The sequence below is a fragment of the Nansenia antarctica genome (assembly GCF_963989245.1).
Source record: "Nansenia antarctica genome assembly, chromosome: 1".
Classification (NCBI taxonomy): Eukaryota; Metazoa; Chordata; class Actinopteri; order Argentiniformes; family Microstomatidae; genus Nansenia; species Nansenia antarctica.
Genome location: NC_137674.1, coordinates 23150023 through 23172884, shown reverse-complemented (window position 1 = coordinate 23172884; position 22862 = coordinate 23150023). Strand labels below are relative to the sequence as shown.

The following is a 22862-nucleotide window of genomic DNA, read 5'->3' as shown; positions in this document are numbered from 1 at the left end:
CATTCGACCCAACAAGTAAATTGAGTCCGGTGCACTCTGGGTGTTGTTGTAGTGCTGTGGGCAGCTGTTCCAGGAAAACAGTAGGTGTGGTCCCCCCCCCACCACTCTGATGTTCCTCACGATGGAGCTCCTGAGGACAATGGTCGATGGGGGTCAGGCTGAAATGAACCAGGTGGATTGTGGGATCTGTAAGTTCTGCTGGACCAAGGATGCTGGGATCTGGTCGTGATGGGGTGAAAGTAGGAATGGAGTGTCTGAGCAGGCGAATGTTCTAGAGGGGCAGGTCTGACTTGAGATGGGACTTCCCTGCTGGCTCAGGACAAGGAAGACGGCGCAGGCGCCAGACTAGACTAAATGATCGTGAGTGAAGATATTATCAAAGCGTACGGTGATCGACAGGCGAGTACGCTTTTCTTCACTCCACAATCATCTAGTCTGGTCTCGTGCCTGTGCCGTCTGTTGTTCTTCCTGCACACAGGTAAAAATATCCGGGATCTAGCAGCGTCGTCGTGCTCGCGCAAACAAACCCGGCGAAAGTTTTACTTGCTCCGGACAAGTAAAACGGCGTTAATGTCGAGCCCTGGTGAGGCAGCCCCACCCGGGTGTCTACGCGACTACCAACCACCATCTCAGCCATGCTTTACATCAGCTAATGGGGATCCGAATAAATCAAATCAAATCAAATCTCAGTCACTCTACAAAACTAATAACTATAACTAATTGGCAAAAAAGAATCCCTTAATGGAAAATAATCAAATAAAATATCCATAATTGTGTTTGCAACATTGAATTCAACAAACAGCAAAGAAAGTGGCTGGAAATGTGTTTATTTGGTTTTACTACAAAGCATTAAGTTTAGTGCAAATCCCGCATATGCAAAGTTGATGACATTTTTGTATTGTGTATCAGTGTCATAGCAAAGGGTCTGAATACTTCAATTTTAATAAATGTACAGACATAAAAAAATAAAAAAACTTTGTCATTACGGGTTGTTGTGTCTGGATTGATGGCAAATTGTTTTAATTGAATCCATTTTAAATTGAGTCTCTAACACAACAACATTTGGGAAAAGTGAAAGTGAAGGGGTCTGAATACTTCCTGAAGGTACTGGATGTTCCACTTGGTTGAAAACGCTGTTTCTGTCCTTTATCTGCGTACATGTCCGACGCTTCAGACCGCTTTCCTCCGTCATCTTGAGTGAGACAGACAGAGAGGAATGGGGGAGCTGGGGGAGACAGACAGAGAGGAATGGGGGAGACAGACAGAGAGGAATGGGGGAGCTGGGGGAGACAGACAGAGAGGAATGGGGGAGACAGACAGAGAGGAATGGGGGAGCTGGGGGAGACAGACAGAGAGGAATGGGGGAGCTGGGGGAGACAGACAGAGAGGAATGGGGGAGACAGACAGAGAGGAATGGGGGAGCTGGGGGAGACAGACAGAGAGGAATGGGGGAGCTGGGGGAGACAGACAGAGAGGAATGGGGGAGCTGGGGGAGACAGACAGAGAGGAATGGGGGAGCTGGGGGAGACAGACAGAGAGGAATGGGGGAGACAGACAGAGAGGAATGGGGGAGCTGGGGGAGACAGACAGAGAGGAATGGGGGAGACAGACAGAGAGGAATGGGGGAGCTGGGGAAGACAGACAGAGAGGAATGGAATGGAATGGAATGGACTTTATTTGTCATTGCTACAGTACAGGTACCAAACAACGAAATTTAGGAGGGGTGGCTCCCCTGGTGTTAGGAAAGGAAAAAGAAAACACATTTTAGAAAAAGCATAGATGCATAAAATCACAAGAAGGTAAGGAGCTGGTTTACATCAATAAAGGCTATGTACACAATCCACTGTACTATACTGCACAGATAGTCAACTAGGGTTGTCATATTGCACAAAGAGTATTTTTACACATTATTTTAAAGTGTCACAGTTTGCAGGCTTGAAAATGTACATGTTTGTGCCTCAGCACTAGCTGCCATACAATCCGTCCGGACTGTCCTGGGCCCAGAACTTAGGCCTTTTCTGTGTTCAGGGCCTTGACGGCCCTGTGGTAGAAGCAGTCCTTCAGTCTGTTTGTCTTAGCGGCCGGGGTCCTGTACCTCCTGTTCGAGGGCAGCTTGACAAAGTGTACGTGCCCAGGGTGGGTCGGGTCCCTGGAGATCTTGGAGGCCCTCCTGAGACAGCGTGTTTTGTACAGCTCCTCCAGAGAGGGGAGGGGGGCGCCGGTGATCTTCTGTGCTGTTCTCACGACTCTCTGTAGCGCGTTTCTCTCCGCTGTTGTGCAGCTGTGGAACCAGTTGGAGATGCCGAAGGTGAGGATGCTCTCCACTGCGCCGTGGTAGAAGGCCACCAGTATCTCCTGCTTGTTGTGTTGTTTCCTGAGGCATCTCAGGGTGTATAGCCGCTGTTGTGCCCTCTTGATGGTGCCTTTAGTGTTGTCCTTCCAGGTCAGGTCATCCCGCATGTTGTGTCCCAGGAATCGGAGGGTTGAGACTCTCTCCACGCTCTCTCCGTCGATGAGCAGGGGCTGGATCTCGGACTTTTTCCTCCTGAAGTCTACGATGAATTCCTGGGTCTTTGACTTGTTTAGCAGCAGGTTGTTAACCTTGCACAGCTTGCTCAGTTGCTCTACCTCATCCCTGTACGCCGCCTCGTCCCCCCCCGAGATACATCCCACCACGGTGGTGTCGTCTGCAAACTTTACGATGTAGTTGCTGGGGTGGACGGGGGTGAAGTCGTGGGTGTAGAGGTTGTAGAGGATGGGGCTTAGCACGCAGCCCTGGGGTGACCCAGTGCTGAGGCTGAGGGCTGTGGAGGTGTGGGGGCCCACCCGCACCCTCTGGGGGCGGTCGGTCAGGAAGTCCTTGATCCACGCACATATAGAGTGTGATAGACCCAGGTCTAGTAGTTTGGTCACTAGCCTGTCTGGAAGGATGGTGTTGAAGGCGGAGCTGAAGTCCACGAAGAGCAGTCTCGCGTAGCTGTTTCCCCTCTCCAGGTGGGATAGAGTGGCGTGGAGAGTCGTCGCTATGGCGTCCTCTGTGGACCTGTGGGCTCTGTAGGCGAACTGGTATGGATCCAGGTTGGGCGGGAGGCGTGTGAGTATGTGGGCCCGGACTAGTTTCTCGAAGCACTTCATGATGATTGGTGTGAGTGCCACCGGGCGGTAGTCGTTTAGGCAGCTCACCGTGCTTTTCTTCGGGACTGGGATGATAGTTGAGGTTTTCAGGCAGGGTGGGACGGTGGCCTGGGACAGGGACTGGTTAAAGATGTTGGTGAAAACCCCGGCCAGCTGGTCGGCGCAGTCTCTCAGCACCCGTCCCAGGACGCCATCCGGCCCCGAGGCTTTCCTGGGGTCCACCGCCTTCAGTACGCGTCTCACCTCATGCTCTGTGAGGGTGAGGCTGCTGAGAGCTGGAGAGAGTGGTGTTTGTGTTGTGGTTACCTCCGTTCGCCCCTCGTCGAACCGGGCGTAGAAGGTGTTCAGCTTTCCCGCCAGCAGGGGGTCGTCCTCTGCGGCTGTGAGCCTGTTGGCTCTGAAGTTTGTCATCTGCTGAACCCCCTGCCACATCCGCCTGGAGTCGTTGCTCAGGAGGCATTCCTCAATCTTCTCTCTGTGCTCTGCCTTGGCCGCTTTGATGCCGCGCTTTAGGTTGGCCCTGGTGTAGCTGTACAGCGGTGTGCGCTTCCCTGCGAAGAAGGCGTTGTCCCTCTCATTTATCAGTTTTTGGACCTTCCCAGTCATCCATGGCTTCGTGTTGGGGTAGACCCGGACCCGTTTGTCCACGGTGACTGAGTTGGTGCAGTTCACTATGTGGTTCAGAACCGACGACGTGTACTGTTCCAGGTCCTCATGCTCATATTCCTGCCATAGGGTGTCATTTAGGCAGATCTGCAGTGGAGCGGACCCTTCTGGACAGGTTCTGACAGTCTTAGTGGTGGTGGGAGCACTTTTCCCCATTGTAGTGTATGCAGGAATCAGGAGGATTGACACATGGTCAGACATGCCTAGATGAGCTAGCGGACTAGCCTTGTAAGCACGTTTGATGTTGGTGTATACCTTATCCAGTGTTTTTTCTCCTCTCGTTGCACATTTTACATGCTGGTAGAACTTGGGTAGTACTGCCTTCAGGTCGACATGATTAAAGTCCCCCGATATGATGTGAATAGCCTGTGGATCAGTACTTTGTTGGCTACTAATGACGTCATATAGTCGCGCCAATGCTACTTTGCTGTCTGAGCTAGGTGCTATATACACACATGTAATTAGCACCGCGTTAAACTCCCTAGGCAGGTATGTGGGTCGAGACAGACAGAATGGGGGAGACAGACAGAGAGGAATGGGGGAGACAGACAGAGAGGAATGGGGGAGACAGACAGAGAGGAATGGGGGAGACAGACAGAGAGGAATGGGGGAGCTGGGGGAGACAGACAGAGAGGAATGGGGGAGACAGACAAAGAGGAATGGGGGAGCTGGGGGAGACAGACAGAGAGGAATGGGGGAGACAGACAGAGAGGAATGGGGGAGACAGACAGAGAGGAATGGGGGAGACAGACAGAGAGGAATGGGGGAGCTGGGGGAGACAGACAGAGAGGAATGGGGGAGACAGACAGAGAGGAATGGGGGAGCTGGGGGAGACGGACAGAGAGGAATGGGGGAGACAGACAGAGAGGAATGGGGGAGACAGACAGAGTGGAATGGGGGAGCTGGGGGAGACAGACAGAGAGGAATGGGGGAGACAGACAGAGAGGAATGGGGGAGACAGACAGAGAGGAATGGGGGAGACAGACAGAGAGGAATGGGGGAGCTGGGGGATACAGACAGAGAGGAATGGGGGAGACAGACAGAGTGGAATGGGGGAGCTGGGGGAGACAGACAGAGAGGAATGGGGGAGACAGACAGAGAGGAATGGGGGAGCTGGGGGAGACAGACAGAGAGGAATGGGGGAGCTGGGGGAGACAGACAGAGAGGAATGGGGGAGCTGGGGGAGACAGACAGAGAGGAATGGGGGAGCTGGGGGAGACAGACAGAGCCAGTAACAGGACAGGTACAGGCAGTAGTACGAGTGGAGGGGGCGCTGCTAGGCCACTTAGCTGATAGGCTAGTGGGTTAATTAGCAGGTTAGCTGGTGGACCAGTAGGCTAGTGGGTTAATTAGCAGGTTAGCTGATAGACCAGTTGGCTAGTGGGTTAATTAGCAGGTTAGCTGATAGATCAGTTGGCTAGTGGGTTAGTTAGCAGGTTAGCTGATGGACCAGTTGGCTAGTGGGTTAGTTAGCAGGTTAGCTGATGGACCAGTTGGCTAGTGGGTTAGTTAGCGGGTTAGTTGATGGACCAGTAGGCTAGTGGGTTGATTAGCAGGTTAGCTGATGGACCAGTAGCAGGGTATATACAGGAATCTTGAGGTTAATTTCAATACCTTTCTAAGACTTTTTAAAGACCTTGTCAATATTTTTCCAGACCTCACCGCCACTTCGAGCTGTAACCGTTGACATCAGTGACACCTTTAACTTAACAGGTTTAGTTTGCAATAGACTAGACCACTAGACCACAATTTCCGGTTCATCTTTGTTTTTTAATAAAACTAATACATTCACGAACTTTTACTAAAAGTTTTTAGGACTCAAACTCTTTGGACAGAGTCTAATTCAGAGAAATACCTACAAAATTCAAGACCTCATAAAATCGTGATAAGACTTTTTAATACTTTTTAATAAAGTACACATTTTTAATACCCAAAATTGATTTAATCAACTTTTAATACTTTTCAAGACACCGCGGATACCCTGTAGTGCAGTGGTCACCAACCTTTTTAAGCCCAAGATCCCTGACCTCGGCCTTGGTGAAGGCAAGATCTACCTATTGAAGCGTTGAGAGAAAAAGACAGCCAAGATAGTACTTTCAACTTAATGACGTTTATTTGCCTGTATTTTAATTAGATACAATGCATTGGTCCAACATTAAAATGTATGCAACAACAACAAAAAAGACTGTATCAAGCATATCAGGCAGCTGTCTTGCTTTAAGAATTGTACATAACTGAAATTCAATTCAAAGTTTGATTATGTCATTTCATTACAACACAAAAAAATAAAGGCATGGAATGGAGGAATGTATGATAAAATCATTTTGTTCATAGTAACATTAGCCAACGTTAACAAATTGACATTCTTGACATTTTGACACTTGACTGACTTAATTATTATTCTTACTTATTAACATTGACAAACATATTTACAATTATAGCATTTTATAAAGTAGAACTGTAATGTGTACTTTCTCAGTCAGTGCTAAGTGCAGTCATCTTATGCAGCATCACTTTTCACATCAAAACAAAAGTAAAACTAATGTGTACTTTCTCATATTATTAACATTGACAAACATATTTACAATTATATCATTTTATAAAGTAGAACTGTAATGTGTACTTGTGTCTCAGTTACTCACTCAAGTCAGTGTGATGGTTGTGACTGGATACTGTCTACAAGTGCTTTGTAGTTTGGCTCATAGCTACTGACTGCCAGTCTGAGACAGTCTGTGAGGTGTCTGTCAGTAAGGCGGCTCCTGTACTTTGATTTGATTATTTTCATCTGTGAAAATGACATTTCACAGAGATACGTGGATCCAAAGTAGGCACTCACTCTTAGTGCACATGCAGTGAGAAGAGGAAACTTCTCTCTGCTGACAAGTCCCCAAAAGTCACTGTCCCTTGGTGTGGCGTGACAGTTGGATGTCTGAGGCCATCTTTTTCAGTGTTTCATTTGGAGAAAATATTTCCATCACATCAGTGATGCATTTCTTAATAAACTCTCCTTCATTGTATGGCTTTTTAGCACGTGCAATGTTCCAGGCCACTTGATAGGATGCAAGTGTCACTGTCTCTGATTGCTTAACAAATCTTTGGAACAACTTGGTCTGTGTTTGTGTCTGGCTTTTCAAGCTGTTTAATTTACCATTGCGAAGTTCGGTGTCTTTTGGAAACTCCTGGTCAATGTTAGCATGCGTTGTGCTGAAATGGCGCTGGAGATTGGAAGCTTTGTAATGTGCCAACGATGTTTGGCATATCAGGCAGAATGGCTTTCCATTGCGCTCCACAAAGAAATATTCACTCTCCCACTCGGCTAAAAACTTCCTGTGCTCATCTCCATACTTGCGTTTAGCTGTACATTTCTTCCCTGACATTTTTATTTTGTTGTTGTTATCCGTAATTTGTCAATAAATGAACTGTCAAAAAGCCGTGTTACGTGACAGCTTCTCCTCAGAACGGACAATTAGGGAACAGTGTTGCCTGATTTGGCCGATTCCAGCCCAATCGAGCTACTTATGATCACTCTGGGTGGGTTTTTAGACTCTGGTTGGGCTGAAAAATCAATCCAATCTGGCAACACTGTTAGTGACTCGAGATGATCCTTGAAAAAAAAGTATCGGGTTACAGCAGCGTGCAGCAAGACAGAGGCCGCGTTCGTAAATTCGCTCTGAGAACGTTGGTGCCTCCACGTCTCTTGTCCAATCAAATTACTTGGTTCCATTATGACGTTAAACCCAGTGTGCGCTCCGGCGAATTTACGAACGCGGCCTGTCAGAGAGAGCGCTACACCAACACTTTTAATGAATGGATTGAAGAGCCGCACACAGACAGCCAAAGAGCCGCCGCGGGTTGGACACCCCTGATCTACAGGGAAAGTCTCAAAGATCTACGACGGGTTGGTGACCACTACTGTAGTGGGTTAATTAGCAGGTTAGCTAGCAGGCGATAGTAGGTTCTCGGCTGGAGGGAAAATATTACTTACCTCGCACACACACACACACACACACACACACACACACACTACTACCCAAACCATACACCACCAGACCATGTGTGATAACCATTGAACTACTACTAGCGATATATAACGTCCTGATTGGTCTACCTCCTCGTTGCCCAATCAGATTCTCTGGAGCGTCTTCAGGGTCACTCCGCCAGCCGCTCCAGTGATGATGTCATCGGCCTCATCGACCTATCCCAGGCCAACCTACCGTTGCCCCGCAGTGCCACCGCCCCAGGCCACGCCCCCTATGACACCCCGTCCCCCAAGGGTCCTGCCCGCTCAGGCCACGCCCCCACGGCTCGGCGACGCCCCCAGTCACCCGACAGCGAGACGCTGACGCTGGAGGAGTTCCTCTACGAGAGCAACACCCTGTCCCCTCCCACGGTAACACACACACACACACACACCCTGTCCCCTCCCACGGTAACACACACACACACCCTGTCCCATCCCACGGTAACACACACACACACCCTGTTCCCTCCCACGGTAACACTCACACACACGCACACACCCTGTCCCCTCCCACGGTAACACACACACACACACACACACACACACACACACCCTGTTAACTCCCACGGTAACACTCACACACACGCAAACACACACACCCTGTCCCCTACAACGGTAACACACACACACACACACACACTGTCTCCCCCCCCCACGGTAACACACACACACTGTCCCCCCCCACGGTAACACACACACACCCTGTCCCCTCCCACGGTAACACACACACACACACACTGTCCCCTCCCACGGTAACACACACACACACACACACACTGTCTCCTCCCACGGTAACACACACACAGTGTCTCCTCCCACGGTAAGACACACACACACACACACACACCCTGAGGTCACTGAGGGTGTGAACTAGCATCATTATTCAGGTGTGTTGTTGCTGTTTACATGATGTTCATTAACATGAATTATTCAGACCAGCATTAATGGCTATGAATTATTCAGGAGCTGGGAAGGTGTGTCTGAGTGTGTGTGTGTGTGTGTGTGTCTGAGTGTGTGTGTCTGAGTGCGCAGTGGAGAGCATCCTCACCTACTGCATCTGCAACTGGTTCTCCAGCTGCACAGCCGCAGAGAGGAATGCGCTACAGAGAGTCGTGAGAACAGCCCAGAAGATCACCGGCGCCCCCCTCCCCTCTCTGGAAGAGCTGTACAACACACGCTGCCTCAGGAAGGCCTCCAAGATCTCCAGAGACCCAACCCACCCTGGGTACGAACACTTTGCTCGGCTGCCCTCGAACAGGCGGTACAGGACCATGTTCGCAAGGACAAACAGACTGAAGCTCAGCTTCTACCTGGACAGTCTGGACGGATTGATGGCAGCTGCTGGATTGAAAATCAGGTGCTGAGGCACAAATGTGTACATTTCAAGCCTGCAAACTGCGACACTTTAAATGAATGTGCAATAACACTATGTGCAATATGACAACCCTAGGGTACATAAGGTTGCAGAGAATAGGAAATGTTAGAATAGGTATAGCATAGCATAGAGTACAGCAATAGGTTAGAATAGGTATAGCATAGCATAGAGTACAGCACAGGGTTTTAGTTGTACAGTATAGCATAGTGGATAGTGTACATAGCCTTTATTTGTGTAAACCAGCTCCTTTCCCTTCTTTTTTTTTTTTTTTCTTTCTTTCCTAGCACCAGGGGAGCCCCCCCTCCCAAATTTCGTTGTTTGGTACCTGTACTATATCAATGACAATAAAGACCATTCATTCATTCATGTGTGTGTGTCTGAGTGTGTGTGTGTGTGTGTGTGATCCATCTCTCTGTTTACAAAAGCTTTATTCAGGAGCTGGGAGAGTGTGTGTGTGCGTGCATGTGTGTGTCTGAGTGTCTGAGAGTATGTGTATGTGTCTGAGTGTCTGAGAGTATGTGTGTGTAATCCGTCTCTCTGTTTCCAAAAGCCTTTCTTGCCAGTGAACAGATTAACTGGTGTCTGATTGGCTGTTTAGTCCTGGAACTTAATGGCTGCTGTAATTGAGGGCCAAGAACCTTTATAACAGTGGTTCTCAAACCTCTCCTAATCAAGTACAAACCATAATTGCTTTGCACTTGATTAGTTGAATCAGGTGTGCTGGAGGTGGAACAGATCAAATATGTGGAACGGCTGGTGGTCCCCGAGGAGAGGTTTGAGAACCACTGTTCTATAAGAACCTCTAGAACCTCTATAAGAACCTCTAGAACCTCCTTAGCTAGCTACTTCCAATATTAGCAGACCGTTAGCTCTGTGTACTATACCGTTACTTGTTAGCCTAACGTAGCTAATGTAGACATTTAACAGACTAGAGTTTGGAACAACACTTGGATCACATCTCTCCTCCCCCTCCCTCTCTCCTTCCCCCCCCTCTCCCCCTCCTCTCTACTCCCCCCCCCCTCCAGGTGGAGACAGGAAGTCGGGAGGACCTGATGACCGACTATTTCAGCAGAGCCCCGCCCACCCCCGGCAGGCCCCTCCCCCTGAGGGACGTAGCCCCGCCCCCCACCAGCTACGTCACGCCCACCGTCAAGACGACGCCCGACCCCCAGGCCGTAGGCCGCGCCCCCAGACCGGGCCAGAGCGTCAGGCCCAGCGTCCGCCTCCCCGACCCCCCCGCCTCCCACTCCCAGACCCTCCCCAACCGAGGGGGGACGACGACGGGGGGGCGGCTGTCTGTGGCCCGGGAAGGGGGAGGGGCCAGCGGCGGAGGGGGAGGAGCCAGCGGTCTGAGTCGGACCTTCAGTCTGGCGTCGGCTGAGCTGTTGCGCTCCAACGGTCCAGAGGGGGGCGTGGTCCGGCGGCCAGGGGGGGCGGGGTCAGCGGGGAGGGAACGCCCCCAGTCCGCCCGCCTGGCCGGCCCCTCCGACGGTGGGGGGGGAGGAGCCTACAGCAGAGAGGAGGGGCTTAGCCCTCAGGCCCCACCCCCTCCTCCTCCTCCCCAGCATCACTCCTCCTCCATGTCCCTGCAGGCTGAACGCTACGGGGGGGGAGGAGGAGGAGGAGGAGGAGGGGGAGGAGGAGGAGGAGGAGGGAGGGTCAGTCAACCACAGGCCCAGAGCCACGCCCACCGCGGGGAGGTCGCTCTGGTGACTCCGGTGAGAGCGGTGCCAGCTCTGAGGCTGGGGGGGGGTGGGGGGGTGGAGGTGGGGGAGGACGGAGGGAGGCGGAGGGGGGGGGAGTCGCCGCTGCTGAAGAAGCAGCCGGAGGGGGAGGACAGTGGCGGCGGGGGGGCGGGGCAGGGTGGCTGTGGCTCCACCCCTTCCTCCCCCGACCCCAACAACGACCCCCAAACCGTCTGGTATGAGTACGGCTGCGTTTGACCCCTGACCCCTCTACCCCCTAACACTCTCTCTTTCTCGCTCTCTCTCTCCCTCCCTTTTCTCTCTTCTCAATCTCTCTTTCTTTGTCTCTCTCTTTCAAATCAAATCAAATCAAATTTTATTTGTATAGCGCATTTCTTACAAGATGCAACTCAATGCGCTTCACACAATTAACATTTTCAGTCAATCAGTCAATCAATCAATCAATACTGACAGAGCCGCGAGCAGGCAAAAACTGCCCTCTCTCTCTCCCTCTCTTTCTCTCTCTCCCTCCCTTTTCTCTCTTCTCAATCTCTTTCTTTGTCTCTCTCTCTTTCTCTCCCTCCCTCCTTTCTCTCTCTCTCTTTGTCCTGTCCTATTCTGATGGCAGCGTGGTGGTTTGGGTCGGGCCACTCCTGCAGTAATTACAGCTGCAGCCTCGCTCAGCTCCGTGTTTAGGTTCTGACCCGCCCCTCTGACAGTTTACTGGAAAGTCTCTCTGCTACACACTGTGTGTGTGTGTGAGTGTGTGTGTGTGTGTGTGTGTGTGTGTGTGGGTTTGGACTCAGAGACCATCTCTACTGCAGCAAGCACGCAAGGGGGAGGGGGGGGAGGGGGGACAGAAATAGACTGGCGAACATGATGATGATGACGATGATGGTGTTGATGATGATGGTGTTGATGATGATGATGATGACGATGATGACGATGATGGTGTTGATGATGATGATGATGATGATGATGACGATGATGGTGATGGTGATGGTGATGATGATGACGATGATGGTGTTGATGATGATGGTGATGATGGTGTTGATGATGATGGTGTTGATGGTGATGATGATGATGATGATGGTGATGAAGGTGATGATGATGATGGTCGGACCACTGGAGAATGTTAATCTACAGAGAGGTAGTGTTGCCATGGCGATGAGAGCTAGGATGTAGTGTTGCCATGGCGATGATTAGGGAGGTTTTAGACACTGTAACACGACTGAACAATAACATGTATTTATTCTACTCTCCCAGTGTGTGTGTGTGTGTGTGTGTGTGTGTGAGAGTAAGTAAGTGCTCACACACACACAAACACACACTCAATTACTCACAAACACACTTACTCACACACACACACACACACACCTGCACACACACACACACACACTCACACTCACTCACTTACTTTCTTACACACACACACATACTCACTTACTCACACAAACATGACTGACACACACACACATACTCACTTACTCACACAAACATAACACACACACACACACAGCCCTGATCAGGTGTATATTGTAGGTTAGGAGATGTAATGTTGATAATCATGACCGACACTAAACATGAAACCCACTGCTGGTGGTTCTGGTGATCTGGGTTCTGTCGCGTTCTACTGTAACGTAGCGAAACTTTACTGTCCAAAAACATTCTAACTTTTTTTTTTTAATAAAGTTTTGTAAAATGACGTTTTGTGTGTTGACTGTTATATTGATGTGGAGGGAGGGAGGGGAGTGGGGAGGGGGGGGGAAGGGAGGAAGGGAGTGGGGAGGGGGGGAAGGGAGGAAGGGAGTGGGGAGGGGAGGGGGGAAGGGAGGGAGTGGGGAGGGGAGGAAGGGAGGGAGTGGGGAAGGAGAATCGCAGTAATATATCACTCTATTCTAACACCTAATACATCACCAGTACAGCCCTGCGGTTATCCTTCAACCGTCACACACACACACACCATCACACATGCACACGCACACACACCATAGACACACACACTCCATCACACATGCACACGTGCACACACCATAGACACGCACACAAACGGACACCATACACACACACACTCACACATGCACACACCATAGACACGCACACACACCATCATACACGCACACACACTGTGTGTCACCATAGACAATCACACACACGCACACATACACCACACTTAGAAAGTCTCCCTGCTGACAGCTCGAGCATCGGAGGAGAGGAGTGCGCTCGCGGTTTTTATCGTCTTCTTGATTCAAACCGCTTCTCATTTCAGCGCGCCGGAGCCACTTCTCGGAATCGTCAGTCTGAAGGCTCGAGCCCCAGAAGACGAGGTGGTCAGTCACACCCCTTCGGATGTTTAAAGTGGCTCTCGAGAGCGACGGTCTTCTCCAGTCTCGTGTCGGTCAAAGCGCCCAGAGCGGAGCTGCTACCGGAGACCCGCAGCCGCGTGCAGCGCGCCGTTACCGAAGGAGATTATTAACGGAACGGTTAACGGTTTGTTGTCATTTTAATATATTCACTTTGTCTTCTTGTCTGATTGACTTCTCTCTATTCCTCCTCCGTCGCCCTCTGCTCAGCGGGGATATATTTAAAGGTCTTTTTAAATCTCTATTAATACTTGTATTTACTTTTAAATGTTCCAAATATTTCCCACAGTCTGTTTGTTTATTTGTTTTATTTGGATCCACCATTAGATACAGCAAATATGCAGTAGCTGTTCTTCCTGGGGTCCTCATACCATACTTTCAAACCATTTTTTAAATCTTAAACACAATACAAGTCACAGCACTTTGTTTTCTGTTGGTCGGGGTCCAACATCGAGAGGAGATTGGATCTCTTGATACTGAATCTGAAATAGAAGCTTGAAGCTTCTGTCGACAACCTGTTTTAATGTTGCTAGACATGAGTGATGTTACAGTATTACGTGTTATGGGATTGTAACGCCTAGTCCTATTAAGCAATCTAATAATAATAATAATAATAATGACGTAGGGTTATGTTGTAGGGTACTGTTCTAATCTAGGGTTACTTTATAGGGTTATGTCATAGACTTATGTTATAGGTTTATGTGACATGGTTATGTCATAGGGTTATGTTCTAGGTTTATACGGTTATGTTCGTTATAGGGTTATGTTCTAGGGTTATATAATTATGTTATAATATTAAGAAATACTTCATGTTACATTGCATTCAACACACTGCTCTATGTATACAAATGTATTAAACCAAAAATATGTTTGCATGTACACTGATGTTCAAGTCAATCACATTATTTTCCAAAGGACCGGCTCTTAATAGACCTATTTTGACACAATGTCCTGGTTTTAGTTTTTTTAAGTATCAGTAAATACAAAAGACAAGAGTAGAGAACAACAGGCTCACTTCCATATGTTACAGTACATCAGTGGTCAATGGTAAATGGACTGACTTACAGTATATAGTGCCTTATTCCAAAGCGCTTTACCACGGCCTCTCATTCACCCATTCACACACCAATGGCGGCAAGCTGGCATGCAAGGCGCCGGCCCGCTCACTGGGAGCATTTTGAGATTCAGTGTCTTGCCTAAGGACACTTCGACATGTGGCCAGTCGGGGCTCGAACCGCCGATCTGCCAACCTTGCAATCATTAGACGCCGGCTCTACCTCCTGCGCCACAGCCGCCCCAGTGCCTTATCTGTTAATAAGTTATTAATTATAAGTTATTGTTATCTCAAGTTATAATGCACATTCTTTGTGTTGCAGTCAACATCATTATCACCAGATACTCACTTGTAAAAAATGTTTGTCCTATTACTTTCGGTAACATTTTCATGTAACATTTACTATTTTCCTTTCCAGTGTATTTTATCAAGAAACTGTATTCTTCACTAACAGTGCAATTCTCTCCAGAAGGCCCACCACGTTTCTGCCCGTATGATTTGGAGAACCATAGTGACATTTTACCAATTTATCCCGATGAGAAATTCTGTCTCGAGTCAAGCAGAAGCGCTGCTGAAAAAGTATTGTCCCGTAGTGTCCCTTTTAATGATTCCATGGAAAGAAATTCCTCTGTAATTTCAAACTTCTCTCTGATAAAGACAAGAAGTTGTGCAGTGTCCTCTATGTCCGTACTGTCATCCAGCACACGTGAAAATACTTCACTACACTTCTCCTCTCCACCTGGGAACTAAGATCTTGATCGATTAATTCCACCCTCCGTGTAACTAACCCTAACCCTAACTGTTCTCCGTGGTAATGGAGGTAGAAATGTGTCTTGATGTTGCAATCCCCCAAAAAGTATTTGGAACAAAAAAAATACCTTGCTTTTTTGCTGCCCACCTTTGCTCAGGCTGTCATTTTGGGCCATTACTCGTGACAGCAGGCTAATGTTCTCAACATGGGCTTGACTGTCCGGCGTGACCAGGCTAGCAGCCTTCACCAGGCTAGCTAGGAATGAATATGTTCTGGCGGACTTGTACATTTGCAGACAATTTGGCAGCCTTCCTTTCTCATTCTTGTGCTCATAAGTTGCTAGCATAGTTAGCATAGTTAGCATGCTTACTGGAGAAGTGCCTGCTAATGTTGTCTTCTTTGAAGACGGCAACGCTCTCCTGGCTGACACATCAACCATGCCGCTTTAGATTCAACAGATACAAAAAAAAAGTATGTAAAAAAAAAAAAGTATGTTATAGTCCATTCTCTAAAAAACAACATTCACTGTCGACTTTTGTTTTTTTTGGAAAGGGTCATTTTCGTACTTCGTCCACACACTGTAGTCGTTCTGCAAAATGGTAGCGACATCTAGTGTTGAAACTAAGAAGTCCACATACAGTGCAATTTATTTGTATCGACTATTCTATCGGGGCATATAGGGTCATGTTAAAAGGTTATGTTATTATTGAGGCTGATAGGCATAACAATTGTGCATTTTATGACTAAAGCATGAAACTTTCTACAGTGTTTCTATAGACTGTAAACGTCATTTTTAGACGTGGAACCACTTCAGATTTGACCTCTGGCGTCAGGTAGACTAAACAAATGTCACTAATTTTCAGGAGTAAAATATTTCTGCAAATCATTCTAGAATTTTACTGTGCAATCTAGAACTTCCATTAACTGCAATGTATAATGTCTGCTTGAGTGCATTATGACATCAAATGGAATATTTAGAATGTATGCAACATTCTTAGAACATGGAAGCATTACTATGAGAGGAAGGGGGTTGTGGACTCATTTACCACTGGTACAGGCTTGGAAAACTATATTATTATCATTCTAAGGAAATTAAAAATAAAGTGAAAAAAACCCATAGTATACTGTTCTTTTTTTCATTTTTTTCACTTATTTTTTTTAATATCATTTTTATCATTCTATGATCTATGATCATATAGTATAATATGATATTTTATTATCATTCTAAGGAAAACATAAATGAAGTGAAAAAATAAATAAAAGAACAGTGTTGTATTTTTCTTTTCTTTTTTCACTAATCATTCTATGATCATTCTATCATTCTATAGTATAATATGTGACAGCAGACAGTGAAAAGAGCTGAAAAAATGTGAAAAAAAATCTGTTTTTTACATGTGCTTAAACTACAGAATGTAAGCTTTCAAATGATGCGTCATACATTGAAATCGGAAACAATGAAGACAACATGAGTATTTGAAAGTTGCTAACCCTGAAATCACAATCCTGAGAAAATGCCCTTCAAAGATGTGAGAAAGAGATTATTTCTCATACCTTCACACAGCCAGGTAATGGGCGGTAACAATGGCTGGTTAACCCCACCCCCAACCACTGTCAGCTGTCAATATCTGTCAGTGTCAATATCTGTCAGCAAGGTACATAATCACAATAATAAGTAAATAAGTAAAGTAAGTAATGATAAGTAATACAGTTTTTTGAGGTGCTGTGGAGTCTGGTGGGCATGTGGTGTCTTTTGCCTCATCTGAACAGAATTCTCTGATCAAAAAGATACTTCTGTCTGGCCATGTCAAGTCCGAGTGGGCCTTGAACATGAAGATCACCTCCGGTGGGCTTGACATCAGTGATTTTCAGCCATACCCATGCCAGGTTCCTTAGCATCAAAGCTGGAACAGACGGAAGACAATACATCGAATTATTGCCCACAGTAAATGAAATAATATTACCTCCATACCTCATTCATAAAATGAAAGAGGTAATACATGATAATGAATTACCTGAAGTGCTGGTAACTCAGACAATCAGGAGGTGGAGGGCTAATGTCAAGGCAAGGCCATGCATGGTCCTCCAGACACCACAGCATGAAGTTGTTCTGACAGTAAAAACAAATCAAATACAGTTAGCTAGATGTACATAGCATCAACAACACAACTTATAAGAACAGCATAATGCTATGCGATTGTTTTAGTCGTAGGCAATATGACACATAACGTACTAGCTAATGCTAGCTATCATTCTAAGGAAAAAATAAATAAAGGGGAAAAAAGGAAAAAAAGAACACAGTATACTATGTTCTTTAAAAAAAAAATCACTTCATTATTTTTTATATTTTTTATCATTCTATTGTAGTGACCGCTCGTTAGCGAGCTAGTATACATAATTCACGGCGTTCCAGCCTTGTACAAAGCATTATTATATGTTTGTGTTGACTCAATCACCCAGGCTGCTTAGCGGGTGATATGACGGGATATAAGTGGGACAGAAATGAATGAATGTTGTTGTTGTCAGTACGTATGCAGAGAGTGAGAATAAAACGCACATGATTGTTTTTCTACCGGCAAAACGACTACATCGTCCAGTTATTGCCGTCACTCCTACACTATGATCATTCTATCATTATATAGTATAATATGATATATTATTATCATTCTAAGGAAAAAATAAATAAAGAAAAAAAAATGGAAAAAAGAACATAGTATATATTTTTAAATCATTTTTATCATTCTACTCTTTGTTTGTGTGTGTGTGTGTGTGTGTGTGTGTGTGTGTGTGTGTGTGTGTGTGTGTTTGTGTGTGTGTGTGTGTGTTTCACAGTGTAATGACTGTGGGCGTGTGCTAGAAGCTCCTCCCCCTCCGGCCATGCAGCAGAAGACAGGAGTATGTACGTCTCCATGGTTACGTTAACATTAACATTAACATTAACACTAGCATTAACCCTAACATTAACATTATACCTAACATTAACATTAACATTAACCCTAACGTTAACATTAACATTAGCCCTAACGTTAACATTAACATTAGCCTTAACGTTAACATTAACATTAACATTAACATTAGCCTTAACGTTAACATTAACATTAACATTAACATTAACACTAATATTAACACTAGCCCTAACGTTAACATTAACATTAACATTAGACCTAACATTAAAATTAAAATTAACATTAGACCTAACATTAACATTTGCCCTAACGTTAACATTAACATTAGACCTAACATTAACATTAACATTAGACTTAACATTAACATTAACTCAAACATTAGACCTAACATTAACATTAACTCTAACATTAACATTAACATTTACATTTACATTAACATTAACATTAGCCCTAACATTAACATTAACATTAACATTAGACCTAACATTAACATTAGACCTAACATTAACCCTAACATTAACATTAGACCTAACATTAACATTAGACCTGACATTAACATTAACTCTAACATTAACATTAACATTAGGCCTAACATTAACATTAGACCTAACATTAACATTAGACCTAACATTAACATTAGGCCTAACATTAACGTTAACATTAACCGTAACATTAACATTAGACCTAACATTAACCCTAACATTAACATTAGACCTAACATTAACATTAGGCCTAACATTAACATTAACATTAGACCTAACATTAACATTAACATTAGGCCTAATATTAACATTAGACCTAACATTAACATTAACCCTAACATTAACATTAGACCTAACATTAACATTAGACCTAACATTAACATTAGACCTAACATTAACATTAGACCTAACATTAACATTAGGCCTAACATTAACATTAGACCTAACATTAACATTAACATTAGACCTAACATTAACATTAGACCTAACATTAACATTAACCCTAACATTAACATTAGACCTAACATTAACATTAGACATAACATTAACATTCGACCTCTCAGGTCTTCTGATGATGGTTTTCTCTGTGTACCACATGTACAAAAGAAGAGATTTGGTGAGGCTGCATTCTCATTGTATGCTCCAGATTGTGGAATGCACTGCCAGTTTACATTAGGGATGCAACCTCAGCACATATGTTACAAGTCAAGACTAAAAACCCATCTTTTCAATATTGCCTTGTTTAAATTACTCAATAATACAATTAGGATTATACAGTCATTAAAGCACTTTGAGCTGCAGCGTTTGCAGGAAAAGTGCTATACAAATAAAAGTTATTATTATTAACCCTAACATTAACATTAGCAACAGACCTAACATAAACGTTTACATCCCCCTCCCCCCCTAGGATGCCCCTCCTCTAGTCCCCGCTGCCCAGGCCGCCTCCCCCTGCCCACCGCCATGACGCCGCCGCTGACCAACGGCAGCTCCTCCGAGGGCGAGATGTCCTGCCACATCAACCACCAGATCCACCAGTACCTGTTCTCCGTGTGCTACGTCCTGGTCCTCCTGCTGGGCGTGCCGGCCAACGCCTACGCCCTCTACCACGCCGTCCTGCAGCTGCGCGCCCGCAACGAGCTGGGCGTCTACCTCCTGAACCTGACGGTGTCCGACCTCCTCTACCTGGCCTCGCTGCCCCTGTGGCTGCAGTACTTCATCCAGGGGGACGACTGGCGCCACCGCGAGTGGCTCTGCCAGCTGTGTGGCTTCCTGCTGTACGAGAACATCTACGTCAGCGTGGGCTTCCTGTGCTGCATCTCCTTCGACCGCTACCTGGCGGTCGTCCACCCGCTGCGCTTCTCCTCGCTCCGCAGCCTGCGGGCCGCCTCGGCCGCCAGCGCCATCATCTGGGCCAAGGAGCTGGCCGTGGGCGTGGTGTTCTTCCACCACCGGGAGCTGAGCACGGACCGGCGCACCAACCAGTCGGTGTGCTTCGAGCACTACCCCATGCAGCCCTGGGAGTACGGCATCAACTACTACCGCCTGGCGGTGGGCTTCCTGTTCCCCCTGGCCATCCTAACCACGTCCTACCTGCGGGTCCTGCGCGCCGTGGGGAAGAGCGCCGGTACGCAGAGCGCCCAGAAGACCCGGATCAAGAACCTGGTGACCAGCACGGTGGTCATCTTCCTGGCCTGCTTCTCCCCGTACCACCTGTTCCTGCTGGTCCGCACGGCGCTGGAGAGAGACTGCTGGTTCACCACGGCCATCTTCAACTACTACCACTTCTCCCTGCTGCTGACCTCCTTCAACGTGCTGGCCGACCCCGCGCTGTACTGCTTCGTCAGTGAGACGGGCCAGCGGGGTCTCCATGACGCCGGGCGGAGGCTGCAGGTTGCCGGTCGGGCGCTGTGTTGTTGTTGTTGTCACCGCGGCAACGCTAGCCCGGCGGCCGCCACGACGACGGATTCTCACGAGGTCGCGACCTCCGAGGACAACGAGGCTGCGGCCAACGCAGTGACGCTGCTACAGAGCACCAAGATGGAGGTGTAGGGGGAGGAGCCTAACACTCAGCAAGGTGGAGGTGTAGGGGGAGGAGCCTAACGCTCAGCAAGATGGTGGTCTAGGGGGAGGAGCCTAACAAGATGGAGGTGTAGGGGGAGGAGCCTAACGCTCAGCAAGATGGAGGTGTAGGGGGAGGAGCCTAACGCTCAGCAAGATGGTGGTGTAGGGGGAGGAGCCTAACGCTCAGCAAGATGGAGGTGTCGGGGGAGGAGCCTAACGCTCAGCAAGATGGAGGTGTAGGGGGAGGAGACTTATCAAGTTTCTCAAGAAACTTCAAGGAACTCTTTGTCTTCTACATACAAGGGAGACTCGTTACAAAATACATTCTTAGAAAGCTTAGTAAGCAGTTATAACCAGTAGAGACACAGTCAACGTTTAAACAGTAGAACTTGAAACAGTAGAACTAGTTAACACTACAACAGCCGTGCCTATTTTACCTACTAGTAGAGCCTCCTTGGGGGTCAAATAGACCCCCTTTTTAGAATGTAAATCTACTATTTACACACAGAGATCACTAGAGGGCGCTTCTTTTTTTTTTTGCCTGCCCTCCTACACAGAAAAACAGCAAAACAGCTTTATACCAGTGGCAGCTGGTGATAAAAATGTTGGGTGGGGCACAGGTTATGGGGGCATGCTCCACGGGGAAGAATATCAACTTTAAAATCTGGATTTACAGTCGATTTTAGCATGAGAATATATATATATAACTTAATTATTTTTATATATAACTTATTAAAGGGCAAACTGCAAACACAACTAAAATATAATGCACAACAACTGACAAATCAACTGGAATAGTCTTTGTTAGCAGAGTAGACCTAATGTTAACAGAATGGACTTATACCCTTTGTCTATCTGTGCAGCGGTAAGGTGAATAATTCTAGCAGTACTGTCCAGACAGTTGTCTTGTTTAGCCATTCAACTAGGCATTATTTATTCAATGGAGAAAGACATGGAACACAATGCAATTGTGATAACAAAATGTGTTCTTTGTTACTTCTTTAATTAAATTAAAGTGTACCTTTCTATTATCATACAATATTTCCTTGAACATGTAAACTCTATAATCATACAGTTGTCTTTCTATTAGTTGTCTCTGTCATACTGAACTGTTTGTTATCATCCTGAACTATCTCTGTTGCTCACCTCACCTCAGTTCTGTCTCTATTGCCCTCCTCTCCTGTTGTCTGTCTCTCTGTTGCTCTCCTCTCCTGTTGTCTGTCTCTCTGTTGCTCTCCTCTCCTTGTTGTCTGTCTCTCTGTTGCTCTCCTCTCCTTGTTGTCTGTCTCTCTGTTGCTCTCCTCTCCTGTTGTCTGTCTCTCTGTTGCTCTCCTCTCCTTGTTGTCTGTCTCTCTGTTGCTCTCCTCTCCTTGTTGTCTGTCTCTCTGTTGCTACATTGGTCGTCGCAGCTGCATTATTATTTATTTATTTTTTTACTTAGCAGGGCTCTCAAGTCTCACGCATTTAAAAAAAAAATTGTATCCAATGTTAGGTGGCCGTCGTGGCCCCCTAGTGGTAGTGGCCCTAGGCTGCAGCCTAGGTAAGCCTATAATCTGCGCATGCTCAGGGCGCACTTTTCTGCGCCCCGACCGGGGAATAGGAGACAGCCAATTGGAGCGCTGCTACAGCTCACGTGTAAGCCAAAAGTATTTGGACTGCCATAGACTGCCATTCGGCCGGCGTCCCCGACTCCCTACCCTATGTATTTTCACAGTGAATTTTACACACACACAGATAAAATGTTTATTGTATTGGAGGATTTTTATTGAATGCTGATAGGCGCCGACAGAATATCAGCCGCATTTTATGAATAAACAATGTTTATTTAAAAAAATCTTTTACAAGTAGCAACTAGGAAGTGGGGCCGCGTTGGAAGGTGGGGGCGGCGCCCTAGCGCCCTCTATTGGCCAGCCGCCACTGCTTTATACTATCTTATCCTGAAGTGATTTTGAAAATGTAAGGATACTGGGGTGGTAGAACGCACATATCTAGGACAAGTCATGAAAGGACGGTCCTGAAATTTGATAGAGTGCAAAGATATAAAAACATTTTTACTCACGGCTCTTCTAGTGTTAAACAGTAGAACTTGAAACAGTAGAAGTTTTAGCTAGATGTTCAGCTAGTTAAACATGATAGAGATTACCTCACCAGTTGTAATGGGCTGATGATGATGATGATGGTGATGATGATGATGATGATGGTGGTGGGCGTCCTATAAACCTGTGGTAACATTCTAAATTCATATCAAGATTGTAATATAGAATAATGTAATAATAATAACAGACCTTTACTAAGCTGTCTACATGCATGTACATGCCTGCTGGGTTGAGACCATGTTTGTGTTACACCTGACCATGAGCTAATTA

General features: G+C 46.6%; 2 protein-coding genes across 2 annotated transcripts in view; both read left to right on the top strand.

The window, feature by feature from the left end:
- ccdc88c (coiled-coil domain containing 88C) overlaps positions 1 to 19399 on the top strand; it is a gene marked incomplete at its 3' end in the record, with an annotated part of 82502 nt that extends 63103 nt beyond the window's left edge. The window contains exons 29-31 of the mRNA XM_080540625.1: positions 7929 to 8191; positions 10223 to 10915; positions 19343 to 19399. Coding sequence (XP_080396751.1) covers positions 7929 to 8191; positions 10223 to 10915; positions 19343 to 19399 — 1013 coding nt within the window. The remainder of the gene's footprint in view (positions 1 to 7928; positions 8192 to 10222; positions 10916 to 19342) is intronic.
- gpr68 (G protein-coupled receptor 68) lies at positions 19396 to 20484 on the top strand (the record flags this gene model as incomplete). The annotated part of the gene is made up of 1 exon (XM_080540507.1): positions 19396 to 20484. The coding sequence occupies one exon, from the start codon at positions 19396 to 19398 to the stop codon at positions 20482 to 20484; it is 1089 nt and encodes a 362-aa protein (XP_080396633.1).
- Between the last annotated feature and the right edge of the window lie 2378 nt (positions 20485 to 22862).